At 37.4% G+C, this 23,327-nt stretch overlaps 1 protein-coding gene across 6 annotated transcripts in view; it reads left to right on the top strand.

The window, feature by feature from the left end:
• The window catches only part of Stxbp5 (syntaxin binding protein 5), a 143,618-nt gene that overhangs the window by 62,111 nt on the left and 58,180 nt on the right, over window positions 1-23,327 (top strand). For all 6 annotated transcript variants that reach the window (XM_060373214.1, XM_021658045.2, XM_021658044.2 and 3 more), the window contains exons 8-11: window positions 894-1,017; window positions 9,735-9,813; window positions 18,890-19,044; window positions 20,110-20,182. In XM_060373214.1, the coding sequence (XP_060229197.1) occupies window positions 894-1,017; window positions 9,735-9,813; window positions 18,890-19,044; window positions 20,110-20,182 (431 nt within the window). The remainder of the gene's footprint in view (window positions 1-893; window positions 1,018-9,734; window positions 9,814-18,889; window positions 19,045-20,109; window positions 20,183-23,327) is intronic.

Raw genomic sequence — 23,327 nt, 5'->3', positions numbered from 1 at the left:
CCTGGTTTACAAAACGAGTCACACAGAGAAACCCTGTCTCAAAGAAAGAAATGCGGGAAGGGAGGGAGCGAAGGAGGGAGGGAGGGGAGGAAGGAAAGGAAGGAAGGAAGGAAGGAAGGAAGGAAGGAAGGAAGGAAGGAAGGAAGGAAGGAAGGAAGGAAGGAAGAAAGGAAGGAAGGAAGGGAAAAGAAAAAAGAGCAGTAGGTATTTTTCAGAGGACCCAACTTTGATTTCCAGTGTCCACGTTGTATGTTACAACTGTCTATAACTCCCATTTCCAGAGGATTCAGTGTCCTCTTCTGCCCTCTCTCTGTGTGCACTAGGAACACACTTGATTCACAGACATTCATTCAGGCAAAACACTGATACATGTGAAGTAAAATAATTAAAAGGAAAGAGAATGGTCTGCTTGGATTAAAAGTCACCTCTATAGTTATTCTGAGGTGCTGAAAATATGCTTTGCTGTTCATACTGAGGAATTTTCATAGATCTTATTCCTAAATATATGTTTTGAATTTAGGATAATTTTTTTAGCTCATTAAAAAATTCAAATCTCTCAAAGTGACTTATTTGTTCAATCAGCCATTATTTGTTGTAACTTCATAGTTTATGCTTTGGTAGGGCTTATTTTGATAAGCTCTAAAATATTATTTTCCTGAACTTGTCAATAAATAGTGTGTGTATCATTATCATAGCTTCTTATTGCACGCTTAAGAGATGCAATGATTAGGAGGAATTAAACAGTTTCAATGTGAACTTTCCTAGTTATGTTGTAAGAGGATTAAGTTACTGTGAAAGTGTAGCTGGCATACCGGCCAGCGTGGCGGCTGTGGGAATTTGTGGAGATTGCCACCTGTTTTCTCTAGATTGATAGCGGCCTTCATCCTCTGCAGGCTATTCACTCTGTGGCTTGGCATCACGAGGGGAAGCAGTTTGTTTGCAGCCACTCTGATGGCACTTTGACCGTATGGAATGTGAGGTCCTCTGCTAAACCAGCACAGACCGTCACTCCTCATGGTAAGGGTGCCTCCATTTTAAAGACCACTCAAACTGTAATGGACTGGAATCTGGTTTTGGGGTTTTTGTTTTGATGAGTGAAGAATATTTTTATTGTTTCATTGAGTGAATATTGTAGTATCTTCTGAATATCATTTTTTCATTTGTCCTAAAGGCAGATCGTGTTGTGAATTGTAAGAGATTTTAAAGTTTTCTCACCTTAGAATTGTCACAAGCTGCTAAAATATATGTAACAATGTAGGTGAAACATCAAGACCTCAACTGGAGGTAATTCTATACATTGAAGCACAGTGTCTGAGCACCCAAGGTCATGTAGAGTTTGCTGAGTCACTGGGAAGAGCCACTGGACTCAGCAGGAACACAGTCATCTTGCCATAGTGTTTGTACAGAAAAGAATGTGAAGCAGATTACAGAAGGGGGAAGGCACATTGGATGAAGCTGAGGCAATCGGTCTTGTTCCAAGAACCCTTTTGCAGTGAATCAGGCCAGGCAGCCTTTATTGGTCTACCAATGAGCCATTACTGTATGTGTAAGCATTGCCTGTCAAAGAGGCTTATCACGCCTAGGAGTCCAAAGTCCAAGATCTTTGTGGTGACTGCAGGGGCCATTTATGTAGGCACTCTCTTTCTTAGTTTAACTCCAGGACTCTTGGATGGAAAACAGCATGATTATATTCATTGTTCAGACAGTCTAGATACAGCGAGAGGCCACAGTCAGGACACAGTGAGAGCTCCTATAGAAGGTGGGTTCCCACATACCAGCCAGAAGCTGGTTTGCAAGCTGATTTTTCTAAGGATAGCAGACTCGGGCTACAGTGTTAACTCTTTTCTCAACAAGTGATCTTTACAAACTCTGTAAGAAGTTGCCATAAGCAGACTGAAAATGCCTTCTTTTTGTTTTGTAATCTATATCTTCTTACTTATTAATCTGCCTTTTCTACCACAAACTTAAGAGAACCTTCATATCAAGTTTAGAGAAATCATAGTATGGATTTGTTCCATAATTATATCCCACTTTTGAAGTTATGTATCCTGAAGTATTACATTATAGAAATTAAAGAAACAGTAAATTGAAATCAGTTAGGAGTGTGTTGGCACACACCTCTTATTATAGCACTCAAGAAGTTGATGCAGGCAATCTTGAGTACATATGTACTCATTGATATGTACATATCAATACACTGTCTCAAGCGAAGGAATGAGCAGCATAGAAAACTCAGGGTTTTGCTCTCTGTGGTAGTTCCCTGGAAACTCATAGTCCCTGACAGCATACCCATGGAGTATACTCTGCTTTGTGATGGCAGTCACCTTGTGAGCAAGTGCAGAATTTAAATTTGGTGCTGGTCTCTGTGGGGGCTACTGCTTAGTTTTTAATTTTCTTCTTGGATTTTTGTTCTTTGTATTAGTGCCCAGGTCTTCAGTATTTTTGGCACTCAGGAAAATTTCCATACATCTTAGGATCTCCCAACCCCCTAGAAGCTATGCCTCCAGAAAACGAAGTGTGTGGCAGCACTGGCCATGAGCCTCTCGTTTTCTCAGGTGCATGAGAAAATGCAAGTCCACACTTCATCTCAACCAAAGGTGGCACATGCATATAAGCCTTGGTCTCATCTTGGTATCTGTCTGTTGAGATTTTCCTGACAGGGCCTAATAAAGCCCAGCTTGTCCTCAGAGTCTATGTGTAGCTAAGGATAACCTTGACCTCCTGCACCTTCTTCTCAACGGCTGGATTTCCAGGTGTTGTGGAGTTTTTTCTAGCATGAGATCCTCTCTTGAATACCTAGTACCTGAAAAAGGAAAAGGAGAAGGGTAGGGGGAGGGACAATTACCAAGGGTATTGTTGCAGTTTTGCTGTCTGAGGATCAATTCGAGGCATGATACCCAGTCATCTTCAGTGTTCCATTGTTTACTTTGTTAGTAACAAGCACATATTTCTGATCTCAATAGCAAATGAATTAGATTTGGGAGTTAATATCCATCCAGTGCTTTAAACTGGGCAGTTCTTGAGCCCTTTCTTAATTTAGATACCTGGTAAATTATGAGAGTTACTGGTCAGTTATTTGCAGACAGTGTTTCTTCATGATTTGCATACAGGTTGTACTGTTCAGCTATCATGTCCTAAACAGCTGATAGGATTTTTTTTCTTCTCAAGTGGGCTTTAATTCTGCATTTGCCCCATGTTGCTAATACCCATGCATGGCCATTTGGTTAAGGATCTTTGTGCCGTGTCTGTATTTTCCCACTTTGAAATCAATAGCCTTTTCTGTTTATAGTTAATGTAATTACTTTAATTTCAGGGACTACATTCCATCCTTTCTCTCTGGTTTTCACTTCTATTGATGTTTCTTGGGTGGATTAAAGTCATAATGTTTCCAAATGATTTTTTTTTAAATTTAACCTTGATTTTTTTTAATACAAGAAAAGTAGCATAGATCAGTTTCTGCATTATTTATAGTCTCTTGGCAGAAAAGAGTCACTAACAGAAGTTGTTAACACAGTTAAGCAAAGAATACCTGTACATTTTTTCAAAATTAAAGGTAAACAATGTAAATGAAGTGCATTATTTTCTTGTACATGTGAAGAAATAGCTTTCCTTACACAGTACAGCAGACTAAATGTAGATGATACTAGTGTATTGCATGTTTAATTTTATTTCTATAAAATATTTTATATATAACTAAATTTTACAGGAAGTGAATTACTTTCATGAGTTTTCCACTCACTGCTTAGCTTGCCACTGGCAGTGATAAACTACCGATACTAAATTAATGTTACCAGCAGAGTTCTTGAGTCCACTCCAGTACATTACAATGCAAAAATTTGTCTAGCATATCAAAACAAGATACCATTTATTCTGTATATAGTATATTTGTGGCACATAATTTTCAGAGTATCAACGAGTCATTCTGATAGAATAAAATTTATTTCTTCTCTCATACTATAAGTTCTTGCTTTTAATTCTTAGCCTAATGAGTGTCACGTTACTTTAAACATACTTTACATTTTTGTGCATTATTAATTTTGGTGATCTTTGATTAGTTTAGATGGTGTTAGCCACCTGTATAGTGTAAATAGTGCTTTGGGATGGTATTTAGTGTTAGCAAGTTTCATGTTAAAGTGGGTATTGATGTATTCTGTTTCCTTCTGTTGCTGAAGATTGAACCCGGGTCACTGTGCATGTTAGGCAGGCCCTCTGCAGTCATGTATGTTAGGTAGGCCTTCTGCAGTCATGCGTGTTAAGTAAGCATTCTGCAGTCATGTATGTTAGGTAGGCACTCTGCCAACTGAGCTGTATTTCCAGCCCTGAGCTTTATACTTTCTTTAAAGATGTGTTCAGAAGACATAGCAAGACATCAGCCTAATGTGGGATTTTAAAGCAGGAAGTCTGTGACCTTTGGGGAGCCAGTTAGCATTTTTGAATCTCATTATTATCTATAACTAGAAATGATGATGAAGCTTAATCCAGTTTTCTCCTGCCGTTCTAAGAATTGTGTTTATCCAACAAATATTTATTGGCTCTACTATATGATCATAAACTATATAACTGAAAGTATCTGGGCATTATCATGTGCTGTGTGCATATGTGATTCTAGTAAATAGGGATTTGGGAATTGTATTTACTCAGTGGACTAAGTTAATGTTCTCACAAAGTATATTTTTGTTTTCTACACACACCTGTTTGTTTGCTTGTTTGGGGAGATAAGTTGTTTGATACAAGAAGTGTAACAGAGTCAAAGAAGTTTTGGGCTGAATTAAGATTGAAATTTTTCTTCCTGGTATGACATAACAGATGGTTTTTGATTGCCTCAAACAAGCTAATGTGGTGTCTCTTTTTATTGTAGTCCTTATGAATATCAAAGCCATTTCCATGGCAACCATGGAAGAGACAACCTTGAGTCTTTTTCCAGATCTGATATACAAAGGCTTTGTAAAGGGACTGGGAAGGTGGCTCGGTGGTAAAGCCTCTAAAACCCTTGTAAAAGGCCAGGTTCATAATGGCAACCATCTATAAACTCAGCACTCCCGAGGCAGAGGCAGGACAGACCTTGAGCAGTGTGGCTACCCACACTAGCACAAATCATCAGGCTCTGAGTTCAGTAGGAGACCCTGCCTCAATTTAAAAAGTGGATGACATTAAGGAAAACACCTGACATCAAATTTGAGACTCTGCCTATGTTATGCACACATATATGCACACATGTACCCATATAGATATGAACATGAATACATACATACTACATTCATATAGTGTGTGTACACACACACACATACCTTGTGAAGATAATTTTTATTATCTGAGACTTTAGCAGTTGTAAAATGGCAGAAATGAATAAGATGAGTTATCAAGTGTGTATCAACATGTGGAAATTAAGCAGAATTTTACTTCACAAATTTACTTTGCGAAGTCATTTGTTTGAGAAAATGTTTTGTGTGGCAAACTAAGCTAAGCCCTGCTGCTCCTTTTTGGTTTGCTTTTATTTAGTAGAGAATTTTTGATAGTTCTGCCATGACTGTTCTTATCCTGAAGCCATCATCTTGCTTAAGTGATTTGCTGGGTCAGGGCTCCCACACAGCCTGCATTGTAGCCTTGGGCTGGGGTGACATACCATTGGATGAAAATTTTTGTAATTGTCAGATTCACCAGAGTCAGTCGATTCCCAGAGGAAATAGAAATGCCAGACAGTCACAATCAATAGATATCCTCAGTAGGAAATGATGTTTTAATTTGCTAGATGTTTAAAGTTTCTAGAGCATATTCATCAGTGCTGTTAATAGTTTTATCAATAGTACATGAAGGGGAGTTTTTATTCTAGTAAGGGTCATTGTATTAAAACTAAAATTGAGGTTCACATACCTGAAAGTCAGTATTAAGGATTAAACATAGAAAGAATTCTTTTTATCTACATTTAATTCACAATAAGCCTAAAAATAAAACCATACTTAGTTATATAGTCTCCTTTAATTTTTATAATTGAAAGGACTTAGCAGACTCCAGAACATGTCCAAATAAGACTGTACGTAAATTTAAAGCATCAAAAGGGACATGAACAAGCACTTAGATGAATTTGAAGTGTCCTGTATGCCAGCTGCCAAGGACAGGGGTGGTGCTACATTTCCAGCTGCAGCTATCACATCTGGCTTTTGAGCTCAAACTGAAACTCTCAGGGAGTCTCCTGGAATGGTCAGGCCACTGGTACCTGGAAGTTCTTGGAGCTTTCCCAGGGGAATTTGGACTTTGAACACTGCATTTTACATTGTATTTCTTGTCTTAGCTGAGAGTCAAACTCCGGATAACCGCCTTCTTTAAGTGAGCTTCATTTCTGCACTAAGTAAGCATGGTGAATTCTCCCAGCCAGTTGTTTCAAAATTACATTATTAGCATTGGTGTTCTGTTTTTCCAGTTGGTCAATTAATTTTTTAGAAAATCACTTTGTAATTAGAATATAATTATAGCTGTCTAGGTAAGTTAAGTTTTACAAACAGCAGAATTAAAATCAGTAAATAAACCAGACAAGACTAATTTAATAATAAATTTCATAAATTATTTATAAGCTCATAACTACAAACATTTTGATAGCTGTTGCTAAAAGCATATGTACATGCTATGGTTTTGACAAAAGATAAATAGGAATTGTTCACAAATCAGAACATCTAAGTTCAGTCTTAAAGGAGAAGTTTGTTATTAAGTGGAAAACAGCAGGGCAAGATCATTTTAGTGCGAATGTATAAAGGAACAAAAGCATAAAAAGCAGGCCATTATTGGAAATCAATAGTAGTATATCTTGGGTGGAATTCTGACAAGTAGCAGAAAATGAAAACAGAGCCATGTATGATGAATAATATACATTAGAATATACTAAAAGGTTTGAACCTTATGCCATGACTTAATATGTGACTTTTGAACGATACATATACAATTGACATCTTAAAAACATGATTTTAATGGTAATCCATCAGGATGTCTTGACGGACTGTCAGTTAGTAAGCAGTTGTATTAAGAGTAAATAAAGACAGTTTGAATATTGGTGGGGAAGATGGATATACATGATGAAATTGTGGAATAAATGCCAGCGGGTCTTAGACCAACTCATTGTAGCTGGGTGACCAAAAAAAATTAAGGAAATGTAATGTTCTAAAAGAAAAGAAAGAAAGTGTGATTTATCAAATTGGGTTTTCTAAGTAATCAGATACTTTCAGTTTGTCAGGGAATCAGTTTCCAGAGAATTAAGTAAATAATAGCTAGTTGTGGAATTTGGTGAGTCACTGCATGTTCTTTAATTTATATTCACTGAATAAAATCAAAGCAAGGGCCTTTTTTATTTGATTTAGGAATTGGTTGCTTTAGAGTTTTAGAGAAGATATGCAAACCTAGTTTTCAGAAAAGCTCAAAGCTCAGTAAATGCAATAATGGCCTCTAAATGTTGTAAGCTGTGAGGGGCTGGAAAGCCCACTCAGTGAAAAACACTTGGCACTCAGAGGACCCAGGTTTAGTTCCCAGCACCCATGTCAAGCAGGCCACAAACACCATGACTCCAGCTCCAGGGGAACTGACACCCTCTTCTGACCTCCACAGAGGCCTGCCATGATGCTGTGGTTCTTACTTGTACACGTTCCCATAGAATCAGTCCAACCTGAAGAGTTATTTATATCTGTTTCTAATAAATATTCCTCAACTGTTTTCCAGAAAGATTATCCTTCATAAGTGAACAGAGAAGCCATCTGAACCTGGACTTTTCTATATGAGTGATTTTATTTGTTTATTTATTTTGAGAGGTTCTGAGGTTTGAACCCAGAATGTTGTACTTGCCTCTGAGCTAAGTGCTAAGACTCAGTTTCTGCTTTTTAATTTTTAGATCTCTTTATTTGTTCTAGAATCTAGATTGTTTCTTCTTGAGTTAGTTTCAGTACTTAGCTTCCTAGGACAGTTCCATTTTTATTTTTAAGTGTGTGTATGTGTGTGTGTGTGTGTGTGTGTGTGTTTGCATATGAAATGCAGTGCATGTGGAGGTCAAAGAGGACCCTATGAGGCTGGAGTTGCAGCTCAACATGAGTGGTGGAGTTCAAATCCTCTACAAGAATACTGCATGTTCTTCACCTCTGAGCTAGTGCTCCAGCTGTGCTGTTTTGTAATTCTCTCTCTCCCTGGTTTGATCTTCGCCCCTCTCTTAGTTTGGCTAATGGCCAGTTTGGTTGTTTCATATCAAAATGTCATGTGGATTTCTTTAATTCTGGTTATTTACTAATGTGTTCCTTAATCTTTAGTATTTCCATCATTTTTTTCTTGCTTCTGATTTTTAACTTCATTGGTTAGATATTTTATCTTTATCCTTTAAAGGATATTTATTCTTTAAATATTATTAAGATTTCTTTTTTAGCCTAATGAGATCTGCTTTGAAAATGTTTTATATGTGCTTGAGAAGAATATATATTGTGTTTTGTTAGGAGTGTTCGAAGCTTCTGTTGTCTTGTTGGTTTTCAGTTCACTTATCCACAAGAATTCCTATCTCTAGAAATTGAGGTATTGAAGTCCTTAATTATTATTATTGAACTGTCTGGTATTTTTTACCTTCTTTGGTTCAGCTTTCGTTCCATACATTTTAGTGCCCTGGTAGTTAAGTATGTGTTATTTGTAAGTCTCCCTGATGTATTGGCCCTCAGCAGGATAGTCAGTTAGACTGCTGATAGAAGCATATTAGGTCACAGATTATTGGAAAACCATGTAAGCCAAATGTCCTTTACCTCAGAAGTTATCCAAAAGAAATAGCCAGGACTCATTTGTTAAGCATTTACTGGGGACCCAGTATATGCCAGACAGTGTTTGACATGGGAAATATTTTTAAGTGTGTACAGATACACACACAGACACATACACACAGTTGCTGAACTGCATGAATGAGCAAGCATGAAGGATAGAATGTGGTAGGGGATATGGCACAAAGCTCAAGTTGTGAAAGAGGACATAGAGTGCTTGGGATGGGAGTTTAGGGTCGTCCTTCAGTCCATTTCCAATTTAGATTTGCCAGAAGAAATGTAATGATGCTGAGAAAATTAACCTTTCTTATTTAAAAAAAAAAAAAAAAAAAGACCTATGGTTTCTTTTTTTTTTTTTTGACTTTCATGTTTTTTGTCGTGAACCTCCAAAAGTCAATAGCAAATAATATTTTTTAAATAATGAAAACTGTTTATAGCAATTTTTGATTTATAAAATGAGTACTTGGGATTTCCTTCAAAATGTCAATTAATTTATTAACAGTTTAATTTTGCAGCCTGTGGTACTTGGGTAAAAATGTGATAGAAATTTATTTTTTTGAAATTGTACATCTTTTAAGATGTTTATTCACTAAGCAAGTTGAATTCCTACTTTGCTTATCTAGTAAGAACAGTTCACATTTGGGAAGACTACCAGTTTCTCTTGCTAGGATTTAATCACATAAATGTTAGGTTATTCAATTTATTTGCTTTTTTGTCAGTATTTCACATAATAATTTAATTCATCATTACAAAATGCCTTATTTTGTGGTAAATATTTTTAAATTTTGTTTTAAACATTCCTTGGTGGGTTTTATATTTTATCTTCATCTTAATAATTATGCATATATAAAATTAATTATTATTTTGTCTAATGGTGTTTATCCTTATATTTTATTTTCACTGTATAAATTATCAATGTATGAACTTAGGGTAATACAGAATTTAATGCAGGATAATATGTTGTAGGAAAACAGTTAAAGGATGGGAAGAAACCAGAACCATGCAAGCCTATCCTCAAGGTGGAATTCAAAACAACTAGATCTGGGTAAGATTTCTTCATTGCCATGTTCATTGTTTCAGGGTGATGCAAGAAGCATTGGACGCTACACAGTTAAATTGGAGCACTGCTGTAGGCTATTCTAGCCAGATCTTAGCTTTTATGCTTTCATCAGTTAATAAAATGCAGTTAGAATAAACTTCCCATGGTTCTTCTGATTATAGCATTTTATTTCTACATGTCGGAAAGTATATTTTCATGCCAAGCATAATATGTATTATGTTGTTCCTTGGAAACAGTAATATTTATTTGCTATTGTGAAAAGTGTGGAAAAAGTGATGAAGGGAAATGATTAAACTATATTCTATTCTATATATGTTAACTAAGAGTCATATATTCAGAAATTAAATATCATAAGAATGTTTGACAATTATAGAGAATAATTCAACTTACTAGGTAAAAAAGTTTGTTAATTATATTCCAGCACTGGTACTCATATGAAATAGGTGCAAGAATTAGCTGGTTCCCACTTTATAAATGCCTTAAGTTTATGTGTGAAATGCTGTATTTAATGTATAAATCTAATATGTATATTTATATATGTATATTTATAACACTTTTAAAGTATTTTTATTTCTGCATGTCTTTTTCTTCCAGAGGTATTTTTATTTCCATCCTAGTTATTGTTAGGTGTCTTTATTCAAGGTATCTAAAGAGTGCGGATGTGTCTTGGATAGTGCAGTTCTCAGATCAGGGATCTGATAGGATAAACAACAGGCTTGGCTGAGGACTTGTTCCTCCGTCCATTCATGTACTGAGTCAGAAACTGTTCAGTGAGGGCCAGAAGTCAGTTTTGATGTAATCTGCAGGAAACCCTGATGCCACTGGTTCCTTTACACATCCCAGTTTATAAACATGGGTGTTTGAACTGCCTTCTGCTCTGTGACCTCTTTTGAGAAAAGGCCATGGACATTAAAAAGGAAAAGAAAAGAAAAAGATAGATTGCTCTTACTTATTTCTTCCTCATTCCTAGCCTTCCCAGTAGGAATACTCTATTAGAACTGATTCAGAGCTGATAGACTAGGATCAGAAGGAAGGAGAGGAGGACCTCCCCTATCAGTAGACTTGGGGAGGGACATGGGTAGAGAAGGGGGAAAGAGGGTGGGATTAAGAGGGGAGAGGCGAGGGAGCTACAGGGGGGATACAAAGTAAATAAACTGTAATTAATAAAAAATATTTTTAAAAAGTTTAAAAAATGAAAAAAAAAAGAATTGATTCAGAGACAGATAATTAGTTGGTTCAAGTCCAAGAGGCAGAGTATCTGTTTAGTTGACCTTGGAAGTCCTCACTGTATGATGGTTGGCAACAGAATTATTTGCTTTCTTTGTGCTTAGATGTTGTCATTTTTACATACATGTACAATGGGTGCAGTGACTTTAGTGCATTGCTCACGTATGCACTCAGTTCACACATTACCTTATGTAATAAACTACAAGTGGGTAAGAAACTGTTTTGCAATAGGAAGCCCTCGGCCACCAATTAATTATTATTTGTTATATTTACCCTATTACAAAATAATTACAATAGGGAAAAAAAATGACAGAAGTTACAAAAGAAGACAAGCCAGAAAAAAAGTCTGTGTTCATATGCATCGTTGGGTGAGTTCTTTAAATAGTGTAAACAAAGGGGAAGCCAAGGTCACTGTCTTCTTCACTCCTGATACTTCTCTCTCAGGGTAGAGCTTCTGCTGCAGGCCTGCTTACTCAGTGTGGCAGCACTGATTTCATGTCACAGATTTGAAACTTTAAGATGTTGTATCACTTTGGCAGGCTTTTGTATGAACTATCTGATGTGGTCAGTAGACCAACTTTTAACTGTACCTCAAACTTCTTCCCTCCCTCCCTCCCTCCCTCTTTCCCTCCCTCCCTCCCCTGGGATAGGAATTCAACAAATTAAATAAGACTTCATTTTTCTTTGCTCCATAGCTTTCTTCTTTGATTAGATCTAAGTACCCCTGCCCACCTGCTATTTCATTTTTTATTGGCAACTTATGAGATCTTAGAGAGGAACTGCCATCACGCAGGCAGGAGTCTTGTATATTTTCTTCTCTTTGCTTGGAAGTCATTGTCGGAGTAAAAACCCTTGTCTTTTCCCTCTAGGTCGGCATAAATGTTTCTTCCTTTGGAATATTAGTGTCCTCAGTGAGCTTTGAGTCTCCAAAAACATGCTCTTGAGAGAAGCAGTTTTCTGTTCTAAGACTTATAAATTATATTTATTGACACATATGCTTTTCAGTTAAACTTGATGAAAGCATGAGGTGTGAAATGCAGCTGTCACACTTTAAAGTCCTATGTACCCTACACCCTGGTGTCAGGGATGGAATCTAGGACCTTATGCATACTATGTTCTAGCTACTGAGCTACAGCCCCAGTTCTGTTTGTCCAGATCCTAGCTCATGTTCTGAATGTGAGGAGTATAAATATGGGTAAAATCAGGTAGGGGTAGGTATATACAGGTATGGGTAACTATATTCAGGTACAGGTATGGGTATACAAGTATGGATAGGTATAGATAAAGTATAGCTCTATGTGGACTCTTGAAGATCTGGAAAACATACAGTCTTTTAGTGGAATGAAGTAGTGACAGTGCAAATAAAGAAATAATTTATTTCCCTAGTAGTTTATTTAAAATATGCTATGAATTCATTAAACAGTCAGTTAGTATTAAAAGCAAGAAGTAGGAGCTAGAAGGATGGCTCAGCAGCTGAGACCACCTTCAGGCCTTCCATAGGATTTTGGTTCAGCTCCCAGCACTCATGTGTGTTATATGTTGGCTCATAACCTCCTGTAATTCCAGCTCCAGGGGGCCTAAAATCATCTTTTGGCCTCAGGGACATTTGCACATATGTGGCACACTTTCACACATACACAGACACAAAGACACCTTTTCCTTTTTAATCTTAAAAAGCCAGGAGTTAAATGCTGTCAGATCTGCTGAAGATCCTTCTTTGAGAAATAAAAGAGGAGGAGAGTTCTGTGGTGACTACACGTCCATCATCAGAGGGTTACAAAGTGGGGAAAAGCAGAACATTTGGGTCCACATCCTTGCTCGGGTGTTCTCAGTGTCATTCAGGATACAGCCAAGCTTTCTGTGCCTACTTCATCATCTTTAAGAGATAGGAACCATAATAAGAGCTACTTCATAAACTTGTTAGAAAACATATATGAGAATGTTACATGTTCTTCACACAGCTGCTGCACACACCCCTGTCTTCAAGCAACATTTGATTACTTCTGACAGGCATCCAAACTGCAGCTTTTCTTTTATTTTGTTTTCCCCAAAATAGAAGAACAAGTGGCAAGCCTCACTGATTTTATAACTCAAGAACCTATTATTTTTGTCCCTAAATTGAAAATCACCTCTGCTGAGAAACACTATGATTTGCTGCAATGATTAAAGACTATTTTTAGACATCAGATAACACAGTCGTTTATAGGCTGTGAAAATAATTGTGTTGGTTGTGAGCATTAGCTTTTAATTGGTAAAGTAGGATAGGACATAGCTGAGCACACTGCAGATTTAAGGGTCAGCAGCATGGGTTCGCAGCACTTGGCTCACTTCATGTGCTGAGTCATGAAGAAAGCTCCACATCTTAGTGGGCTCATGATAAGGAGATAGCAAACTTGTGAATTAGTATAAGTCATTGAAGCCTTCAATTGCCACTTTGCTTAAGACCTGCTACTCTGCTTATATGTTAGGGTGCTTTCTGCTTACAGGGTGATGTCATCAGCTGTTGGCTGGCTTCTATTAATTACTAATTTCGCGGGCATCTGCAAGCTTATTTTCTGATATATCGCTAGAAAACTGCCTTCTAGATTGATAGCTCTAGGTTTGGTGTTTTTGTTTTTTTGTTTTTGACATTAGAATACTTCATTTATTAGCTATGCAAAATATGCCCAAGACTGGGTCTTTTCCCAGGCTTCTATCAATTTCGAGTGCTACATTTCCTTTTTTTTCCTCTTTTCTTTTCTTTTCTTTTCGGCAGGAATGATGGACTTTTTTCTCTTTACACACCATCCTCCCCTTTGAAGGAAAAGAAATTAAAAAGTTAAAAATAATTACTGAACAAAAGCGAAGCAAAGGTGGGGGCAGGGAGGCAAACTGAGGAAATGACTTCCATGATAAAGACTGTGCTATTCATGGTGGCACGGTGAGAACTCAGCTTTAAACTGTGGTGTCTGCAGAGGGGGAAGATGCTACACCCATCATCTCTCCTTCCCCACAACAAGCTTAATGCAGCCAAAAGTGTCCTCTTCTGGGACACTATGTGCAAACTAAGGGCATTAAGTACATAAAGCATGGTCTTCAAACCCACATGCTAACATTTCTACCCTCACCACACACTTTGAATCCTACCTTGTTATCTGTTTTTTTTTTCTTTATTACTGTTAAATTTATTATCACATATTAACTCTATTAATATGCAAACCCATTTTTACCCCTTTGGAAAATTATATTGCTTACAGTTTTTTTCAAAATGGACACTTATTAAACTATACGTTTAACCAGTACTAACATGGATCAGATGCTACTTGAATATTGGAAAGAATGACTCCCTCTCAGCTCAGGGCCCTTTAAATCCAGTTTCCAAATGCTGGTTTTGCACATGAGACAACAGCTTCAAAGTGCAAAGGGGAAGTAGGATCATCCAAATAAGAAAGAGGAGAAGGCAGTGGAGCAGGGAGGGCACAAGAAGTTCAGTTCTTAGCAACCACATGGTGGCTCATACCCATCTGTAATGTGATCTGGTGCCCTCTTCTGGCCTGTGGGCACACATGCAGGCCAGATAGTGTATAAATAAATTTAAAAGAAAAAAAAGAAACGTGAATAACTTTCCAAGTATTATATAGAGGCTGCAAGTGAAGGAATTGTGATTTGGAAAGGTGGTGGCTAATTCCATAGACCCTCGTGGAGTACACAGCATGTTTTCAGGATTCAAAGCTATTATCATGAACACCTTGAATGTTGTTGGGTGCCTTATTTCCTCAGACAAAGCTGCCTCCTGGCTTAGGGTCTTTGCAATACTCAGTTGTTTTTGTTTGTATTTGTGTGTGAGTGTTTTCTCTGTGTGTAAGTACACTGTGTGCGTGCTTGTCTGCAGAGGCCAGAAAGTGCTGGCTTTCCTGGGACTGAAATAACTGATGGTTTTAAGCTGCCATGTGGGTGGAAAGAACTGAACCCAAGTTCCCTGGAAGAGTAGCCAGTGTTCTTAACCTCTGATCCTTGTTCCCAGCATTCGTTATTTCTGATGGATAGAAATTCGCCCCACTAATGGAGTACTCAGAGCAGCTAGCTTCTCTTCATTCTGGTGTCACTTCCTCTGTCATCACGCTAGTGGCTTGGCCTTACTATTGCAACCAGTTACTCATTTCTTCATAGTATGTGCCCCAGTAAGTTATCTGTGTGGCTAGACTAGCTGTTAGAGCCCTTGTTTGTTCCCCAAAGCACAAATAGTTGAAAATGTTTGAGTCAGAGAATAGATGTAATCATGGAAGTGCATTGGGTAAATCACTGTGTGTAGCTTTCTGGATGGAAAAGGTTGGTTCTTTTAGTGGGGAAAGCTTTTTATGAGAGCACAGCATGACCTGAAGCTGTCCCCTGACTGGGGAAGAGGTTCATAAGGTGAAGAGAGCATGTGCTGAATGATGTGCTTAGTCTTAAATAAAGCCAGTCAAACTAGGAAACTTGCAAAGGAACACCTCCCTGACTTAGGTATCTTCTAAAGGAGGGTCTGGTTGATATCCAGTGCTATTAGCAGAGATCGTACGACCATTCCCCTCAAAGTTATAGAATAACATTAAGTCATATCAGAACTTCATAACATCAGAACAGCTAGTCTTTTTGTTGAAAAAAGATCAAATCCTCATTTCCACAATTCATAGATTGCCTAGAAATAATCGCTAGCACCTTGTAGAAGTCCAAATGTCAGGTATACAGCTTTGAAATTTTACAATTTTTGCTATGTTGAGTTAATTCCTTGAAATCTAACATCGTACATGACTACTTTATTCCAGGAGAGGGCTAATATCTTCTGCTAAGCTTTGGGTATAATGAACTTAATTGGAGTTTCACATATTAGGTGCATGTTTCCAGGTAGCCCAACTAAAGGTAGAGAAACATCTTGCAGCATATGAAAAGGCATTATTGTCTTTAGGTTTAGCAAACTTACTATGAAATAGAAAACTACTTGGTGACTAATCATTTGGCATTCCTTTCAAACTCTTTGTTTAACTTCACATCATTTCCCTTCTACTTTTAAAAAGTTTCTTTTAAAAAGAAACAGATTTTGCAAAGCCACATAACAAAAAGGTTGTCTTATGAGGATAATCCCGACTAATTGCCATAGTGTTAGTTAAGACTGTATGAACTGATCATTTAGCTAAACTTATCTTCAGGGATGGGTTTGGACATGGTAGTGTTGCCCTGCTGTTATCTTCTGGTGCTGGCATCATTGTTTGCTTTAAATTGGTTGTATGTAAATAAAAAGTACTTAATACAATTCTTGAAATACCACTCAAAAACACTACCCAGGGATCCTACTCTGTAAATATTTAACAAATGTTTATTCGCCAGTAAGCTCTTTTTAGATTGAGTTGTATGTTATAGTAAAGGCAGAGTAGAAAGGAGTTTTTATTCACTGTATATGATGAGTACAGGAAAATTAAATAATATCTGCTCACTGCGTTTATAATATATAATGATTAGAGTTTAGCTGTAGGAGTGTGATTTTACTAGGCTAAATTTTTGAAATTCGAAATTTGATTTTTGGAGTGTGACCAGAAAAATAATACTAAATCACATTAATGATGAATATAAATAGGTAAAAATTTTTAATGAAACATATATTTTGTTAATTCACTTGAAACACAGTATAACTTCCTAGTATGATGGGCACTGTTTTACATAGAGCAATGAACAACATAGATTTTTTTTTTTTTTTAAAAAGGCTTCATGGAAATTATATTGTGATGAGACAAACAATGGCAAAATAAATTAGTTTTTAATCATATATACTGTAGAAAATAAAGCAAGTGAGGAGTGTAGGATGCATGAGGGTGTATCTGCACAAAATTATTACATATAGAAACATATATACTTTTTATTCTCCCACATTTTCTATAGTCTAAATAAGATGTCCAAGTAAGAAAAAAATTTCATTATTTGCCCCAATACTATTGGTGGAATTCCACTATATTGGTGGGATATACTTACAAGTTATCTAGCTCCAAATCTAATTAACTAAACCTTAGTGAAATTTATTGATGTTCTATATAAAACAATTTGAATTTTTAATTTTCACTTTTGTATTATCTATTAATTTATGTGTGTATTTTGGTGCATGCTCCCTAGGGAAGTCTAACCATGTGCAATTGTGATGATTTGATGCCATCAACAGTTATAATGGGTAACTCTTACTTAGGGTGTTCTGTGGACCAGGCACTGCTTGGTTACAGCATGGTCTGAGGATCAGGTACTTCTGTATGTCTCCATTTCCTGGTTGTGGAATCCAGCTCACAGGAAATCAGAGCAAAGATGGGAATGCTGGTACTTGAACACCAAGATCTGGCCTTGTCGCCATTGATGCCTTCGCATGCCACTTCTGCTGGATTTGGAGACTGAAATGTTCCACAGATATGAAAAAAACAGGAGGATATTATGAAAAATAAATATATTGGCCTTAATGTAAACATTTGTTTTTCTTTAAAACTAAAACATAAATTAGGGATGGAGATGCAGTTTAACAGTTAAGAGAGCATAGCCATCACCCACGTGAGGAAGCTCATGACTTCCTGTCACACCAGCTCCAGCAAACCCAGACATCTTCTCTGGCCACCTCCAGCACCTGCACTAATGTGCACATTCCCCCCGTATATACCTTTAATTGAAAATAAAATAAAATCTTTTAGAAAAGAATGTTTACATTTTAAATGAAGAGATTAAAAACAAATACAGATAATTTTTAATGATTTGCATGCCACATGTTAAATAACTTAATACAAAGAAATATCAAATCAAGCCAAAGATAAAGAAATATACCCATACTGTGATATATGAAAATATAGTTAGGAGCAGCTTTTAAAACATATGTCTAGATAAATCATATCGTTTTCATCGTGACGAATATGGGGAGCAAAGGAAGGTGTAGTGTTGTGTACTGGAAACGTAAGGATTAAAGAGGCAAGCTGGAAGCTCATAGGGTGTGTGATAAAAGCTAAGACCTCAGAGTTTATCTAGGAGGCTTCTTGTAAAACACTAAGGCCTGTGCAAAATTTTTTGAGTGACTCTTTCCTAGTTGTCACAAGTGGTTTATACCTAGTACAGTTCTTGGTATATCCTTAAAATGTCAGTGTGTTACAAACCATAGCTATCCATAGCTATTTGAAGCTGTGAGGTTTTTCTTGGAAATGTTTATTGAGGAGCCTTGTTAGGGCTAAAGTAGAAGCCACTTTGCTTGCTGAAAAATTAAAAATTCCACATACATAGAAAGACCTGGAGGGGACAGGAACTCCACAAGGGCACCAACAGAACAAAAAACAAACAAACAAACAAACAGAAACAAACAGAAAATTTGGCCATGGCAGCTCAGTCTCCAAGTGGAGTCCTTTGTAAGGGGAGCAGGGGCTGTCTCTGACATGAACTCAGTGACAGGCCCTCTGATCGCCTACCCCTGGGGAGAGCAGCCTTGCCAGGCCACAGAAGAAGACAATGCAGCCAGTCCTGATGAGAGTTGATAGGCTAGGGTCAAGTAGAAGGGGAAGAAGACCTCCCCTATCAGTGAACTAGAGGAGGGGCATACGGGGAGAAGAGGGAGGGAGGCTAGAATTGGGAGGAGAAGATGGAGGGGTCTACAGCTGGGATACAAAGTGAATAAATAGTAATAAATGAAAATAATAAAAAGAAAAAATAAAAATATTTTAAAAGAAATAAAAATAAAAATTCCACACACAATTCTTCTATAATGTGATATGTAAATTTTTAGAGGATACTGTCACTAAATAGCCATACAGTACAGCAGAAAAAATAGTGTCTAATATTTGTAATCATACTATGTTTTTATTTCCAGGGAACCTTTCATTATTTTGTCAGGAGGCTTGTCATATGATACTGTGGGAAGAAGACCATGTTTAACAGTGATGCATGGGAAAAGCACAGCAGTGCTGGAAATGGACTATTCAATTGTTGACTTTCTCACACTTTGTGAAACACCATACCCAAATGGTAAGGCTCGCTGTCCGTAAACATTACTATTCAAAACAGATATACGCCGTCTTCAGTAGCTCATTCAGTAGTGCTTCAGGGGAAGAGTTTCTGCCTTCGGAAGAGGCTGATTTTATTTCAGCTGCTGTTTTTTTTTTTTTTTTTCCAGTATACTTGATCTCTTCTGTATTGATTAATACATTAATATTAACTACCTTTCAAAGACAGACACTCCCCATATTGAGTTATTGAAATTCTGTAAAACAGTAGTATATCCGCTTACCTAGATTTCTCCGGAGAAGCAGAGCAAGTATAGGTATGCGTGTATGTAAAGGATTACAGGATTAACAGTCTAAAAATCCAAAATGAGCTCAAGTAATGGTTCTGAAATCTACATGGGGGAATCTCAGGAACCAGTTCTGGGTTTAACCTCTTGGAGAATTCTGTCTTTGTCAGAAGAGTTGTCTTTGTATCCTGAAGGCCTTCTTCATCTGATAAGCTTAGGCCCAGCCATTCAAAGAATAGCTGCTTTGTTTAGTTTACCAACTTGATTGTTACTTATTTCTGAAAGATTCCTTTGGAACAGCATCTAGACTGATCCTGCTAAGGCACTTAAGGGCATTGTATCAGAGACAAGTTAACACAGAGATTGAACTTAAATGTTTATCTTTTCTTTCCACTTGGATCTCTTTGATGTTTAAAGATGTATTGCATTTGTAGTTACTAACAGGTACGTATTAACATGACAAAAAATAAGAGAACTTTATCAATTTATTTTTGAGATTCCATGATGATAATCAGTCAGGATTAAATTATGGCTTTGATGTCTTTGCCAATCCCTAAAAATATGTAATATCACAAAAGTTTCTTTGTGGTTCTTGTCTTGCTATTTTTAATAAATATGTAAGAATTTTGAATGGATTATTTTGTACATTATCTCATCCAAGAATGCAAATTATATGAACTGTCCTGGCCTTCTCATCAGAATGCCAAACAACAAGAAAGTGGAATGACGAAAGGAAATAGGGGATGTCCATTATCTTGAGTCTGTAAAGCAACTCTTCATGCAGTGTTCTCATGTTCCAGATTTTCAGGAACCGTATGCTGTGGTGGTTCTCCTGGAAAAGGATTTAGTGCTGATAGACCTTGCACAGAATGGGTAAGGACCCTGGCTGGGCAACTCCATTTCTATGTACGAGATCTCTTTTAGCGTGGTACTAGTTTTTACATGCCTCTGAAAACTTTACATTTGTATACATGATCTCTTTTTAATGCTCCAGGTCCACTTTTCCAGTACTCTGAAATGCATTGATTATAGTGAAGCTCATAGGTTTTTCTGTTTTATTCTTTTTTCCCCCTCATTTAATATATCACGATTACAGTTTTCCCTCTCTCTCTGCTTCTACTTCCCTACCTCCCCTCCATCTGGATCTGCCCATTTCTGTCTCTTATTAGTAAAGAAAGAGTCTTCTAAGGGATAATAATAAAATGTAATAAGATAAAACAAAACAAACAGAAGGATAAGAACCCAAGACAGGGTACAAGAAGCTGAGGTCCAACGTTTGCACACTCAGAGCTCCCTAAAAAACGCTAATCTGAAAGCCATAATACACACAGAGGACCTATAGGGTAAAAAGAGACCTACTGTTTGCACACTCAGGACTCCATAAAAACACTGAGCTGAAAGCCATAATACACACAGAGGACCTGTAGGGTAAAAAGAGAAATTATTAATTAATAAGAAAATAATACAGTTGTGCTCTGTGGCCATGCACTCATTTACGGGTGGTGATCAATTGGAGGGTTAGGGTTAGGGTTAGGGTTAGGGTTAGGGGGGTTAGGGTTAGGGGGGTTAGGGTTAGGGTTAGGGTTGGGTTAGGGCTAGGGACAAGGTCTGTGTCCACTTCTCCCTTTGGCTCTGTGATCTCATCTGTGTAGACCTGGGCAGGCCCTGTGCATGTTGCCTCAGTTACTTGAGTTCATATGTGTGTTGATTTGAAGGCCTTGTTTCCATGGTATCCCTCCATCCTATGGCTCTGACTCTTTCTGCGTCCTCTTCCATGGCATTCCCTGAGACCTGAGGGGAAGGATTTGATAGAGACATCCCATTTAGGATGAAGGTCTCTCCTTCTCTGCATAGTGTCTGCCTGTGGGTCTCTGTATTTGTTCCCATCTTCTGAAAGAGGAAGTTTATCTGATGACTGAGCAAAGCACTGGTGTATGAGTGTAGGAGTCACTTTATTGCTTCCTTTTTTTTATATACTTTTTTTTTAAGACCAGTATTATTTGGTTTTACCTTAGGTCTTGGTCACCCAAGAAGCAGTGTCAGGTGTGGGTCCTGTTTTATAAAGTGAGCCTTCAGTCAAATCAGATATTTGTTGGTTATTCTCACAAACTTTGTGCCCTAGCGTATCTTGCAGGCAGGGCCCCATTGTAGATCACAGGGTTTGTGGCTGGCTTGGTGTGGTTTCTCCACTGGTAGCATGCAGAGCACCTTCCTGTACCAAACACACTAGCACATGGGGTGAAGGCTCAACTTCTCCATGGTCAGTGAGTTAACATCTTCTGTCACTTAACTCAAAGTTCCTTGAATTTCTTTCATTTCAGCTTCATGGTTGTACATGCTAAAGCCATATACAACGCCTGTCCAAAATGGACAGTGTCAGTTTACCTCTGAACATTTTAGCTGTGCTCCCTCTCTCCATTCTGTTGTGATGTATTGTGCAGATCCCTGTCAGATTAATTATAACCAATATCCTACTCCTTATTACACTAATTCAACCAATTTACTATTGTTGTTTTAACTACTCCACCTGCTATTCTAAAGGATTGTGGGTATTCTTTCTACCCTGCTCTGCTGCTATCTTCCCACAGTGGCCTGCGTTGGTGGGATAGTAGCTCGATGTTTAACAGATCGCATACTTCATGTCTGTCTTTGCGGTGCGGTGGCAGCTGGGCCTCCACTCGTTTCACTGTCACAGAGTCCACACAGCGCTCACCGTGTGCTTAACGGGCTCTTCTAGGCTGCTGGCAGATACGTCTGAACTGTGCACCCTACCCCATCTCAGCTTGCTGGACAGCTTCCGGTGTTTGCTACCTTTAATGCTTGTATCAGGGTACTCTCTCTGCTGTGGATAGAACTGTGGTATGAGTTATTTTCTCTCCCAAAATAATCATCAAGCAGAGCTTCCTTTGAGATTACTCATTCACAGTCAGCCTTGAGGTAAGGGATTTTACCCCAGGGACTGTTTGACACTGTCTGTATAGATATTTTATTAGGTAGAATGTTACTGGCATCTAGTGGACAAGAGACAAATTACTTCAGACATCCACAATGCACCAGACCGGTTTCCATGTAAAGGCTTCTCTAAGTGTGAGCAGTACTAAGCTTGAGAAACGTAATCTATTTGAGTGCTGCTGTTTACCTGGTTGTTTTTCAAGACTGAGTACGTTTCAGCTTAATGTCTGTTACTTGTAGTACTTGTTTGTAAGTTTTTTTAATAACAGACCATTTAAAAATAACTGTATGACAGTCCTAGAAAATTGTTATTAATGTATTTTTCTTTTGTTACGTAAGCTGTTTCAATAATGGAATTTATTATATGTGATCTGTACTAGATACAATTAAGTCAAGAAAAATACTATTTGAATCAACTGGGATAAGATATTTTATTTCTGCAGAACTGTCAATTAAATACATGAAATTCTAGATCCTTATAGCTGAGGAAAAGATTTGTTATGAAGAGAAGAAAGTTAATTTTTATTCCTACTCTTTTTTGTGTGTGTTTTGTCTTTAGATTGTGGGTACAGGTAGAGATGACTGGACTCATCTTGCAGTTTATACAGCTTTTTCCCCCCTGAAATAGCACTTATTTTTTAGTATTATTAGCAGTAGACAAATTAATAAATCTAATATATACAGAATACCCATTATGTCCTTTTTAAGCATCTCAGCTAGTCTCTTTTTTTCAGATATTTTAAAGCAAATAGTCTTGTTCTAAGCAACATTATTATGTTTTTTGTTTTAAGCACATTGCTATCTGTTTAGATAGAACTTTATTTTAATTTCACGATTTTAAAGCATTTTTGCTTATCTTGATCAATTAATTATATAGCTAGAAAACAAGGGAACCTCATGACTTGAGTAGTGTGTCTGACTACATACGTAAAACACACAAACAGTAAAATTATAATCAAGATTATTACTGAAATAAAATGTATTTGCCAGTGCAACATGTCTGACAGAAAATGTTTGAGAAAGAAGTATTTCTTTTTGCTCATTGTTTGAGAGGGTTCCATCCATT

Source organism: Meriones unguiculatus, chromosome 20 (assembly GCF_030254825.1).
Source record: "Meriones unguiculatus strain TT.TT164.6M chromosome 20, Bangor_MerUng_6.1, whole genome shotgun sequence".
In the NCBI taxonomy this organism is placed as follows: domain Eukaryota; kingdom Metazoa; phylum Chordata; class Mammalia; order Rodentia; family Muridae; genus Meriones; species Meriones unguiculatus.
The sequence above is the reverse complement of the archived record's forward strand: the minus strand, read 5'-3'. Positions and strand labels throughout refer to the sequence as shown.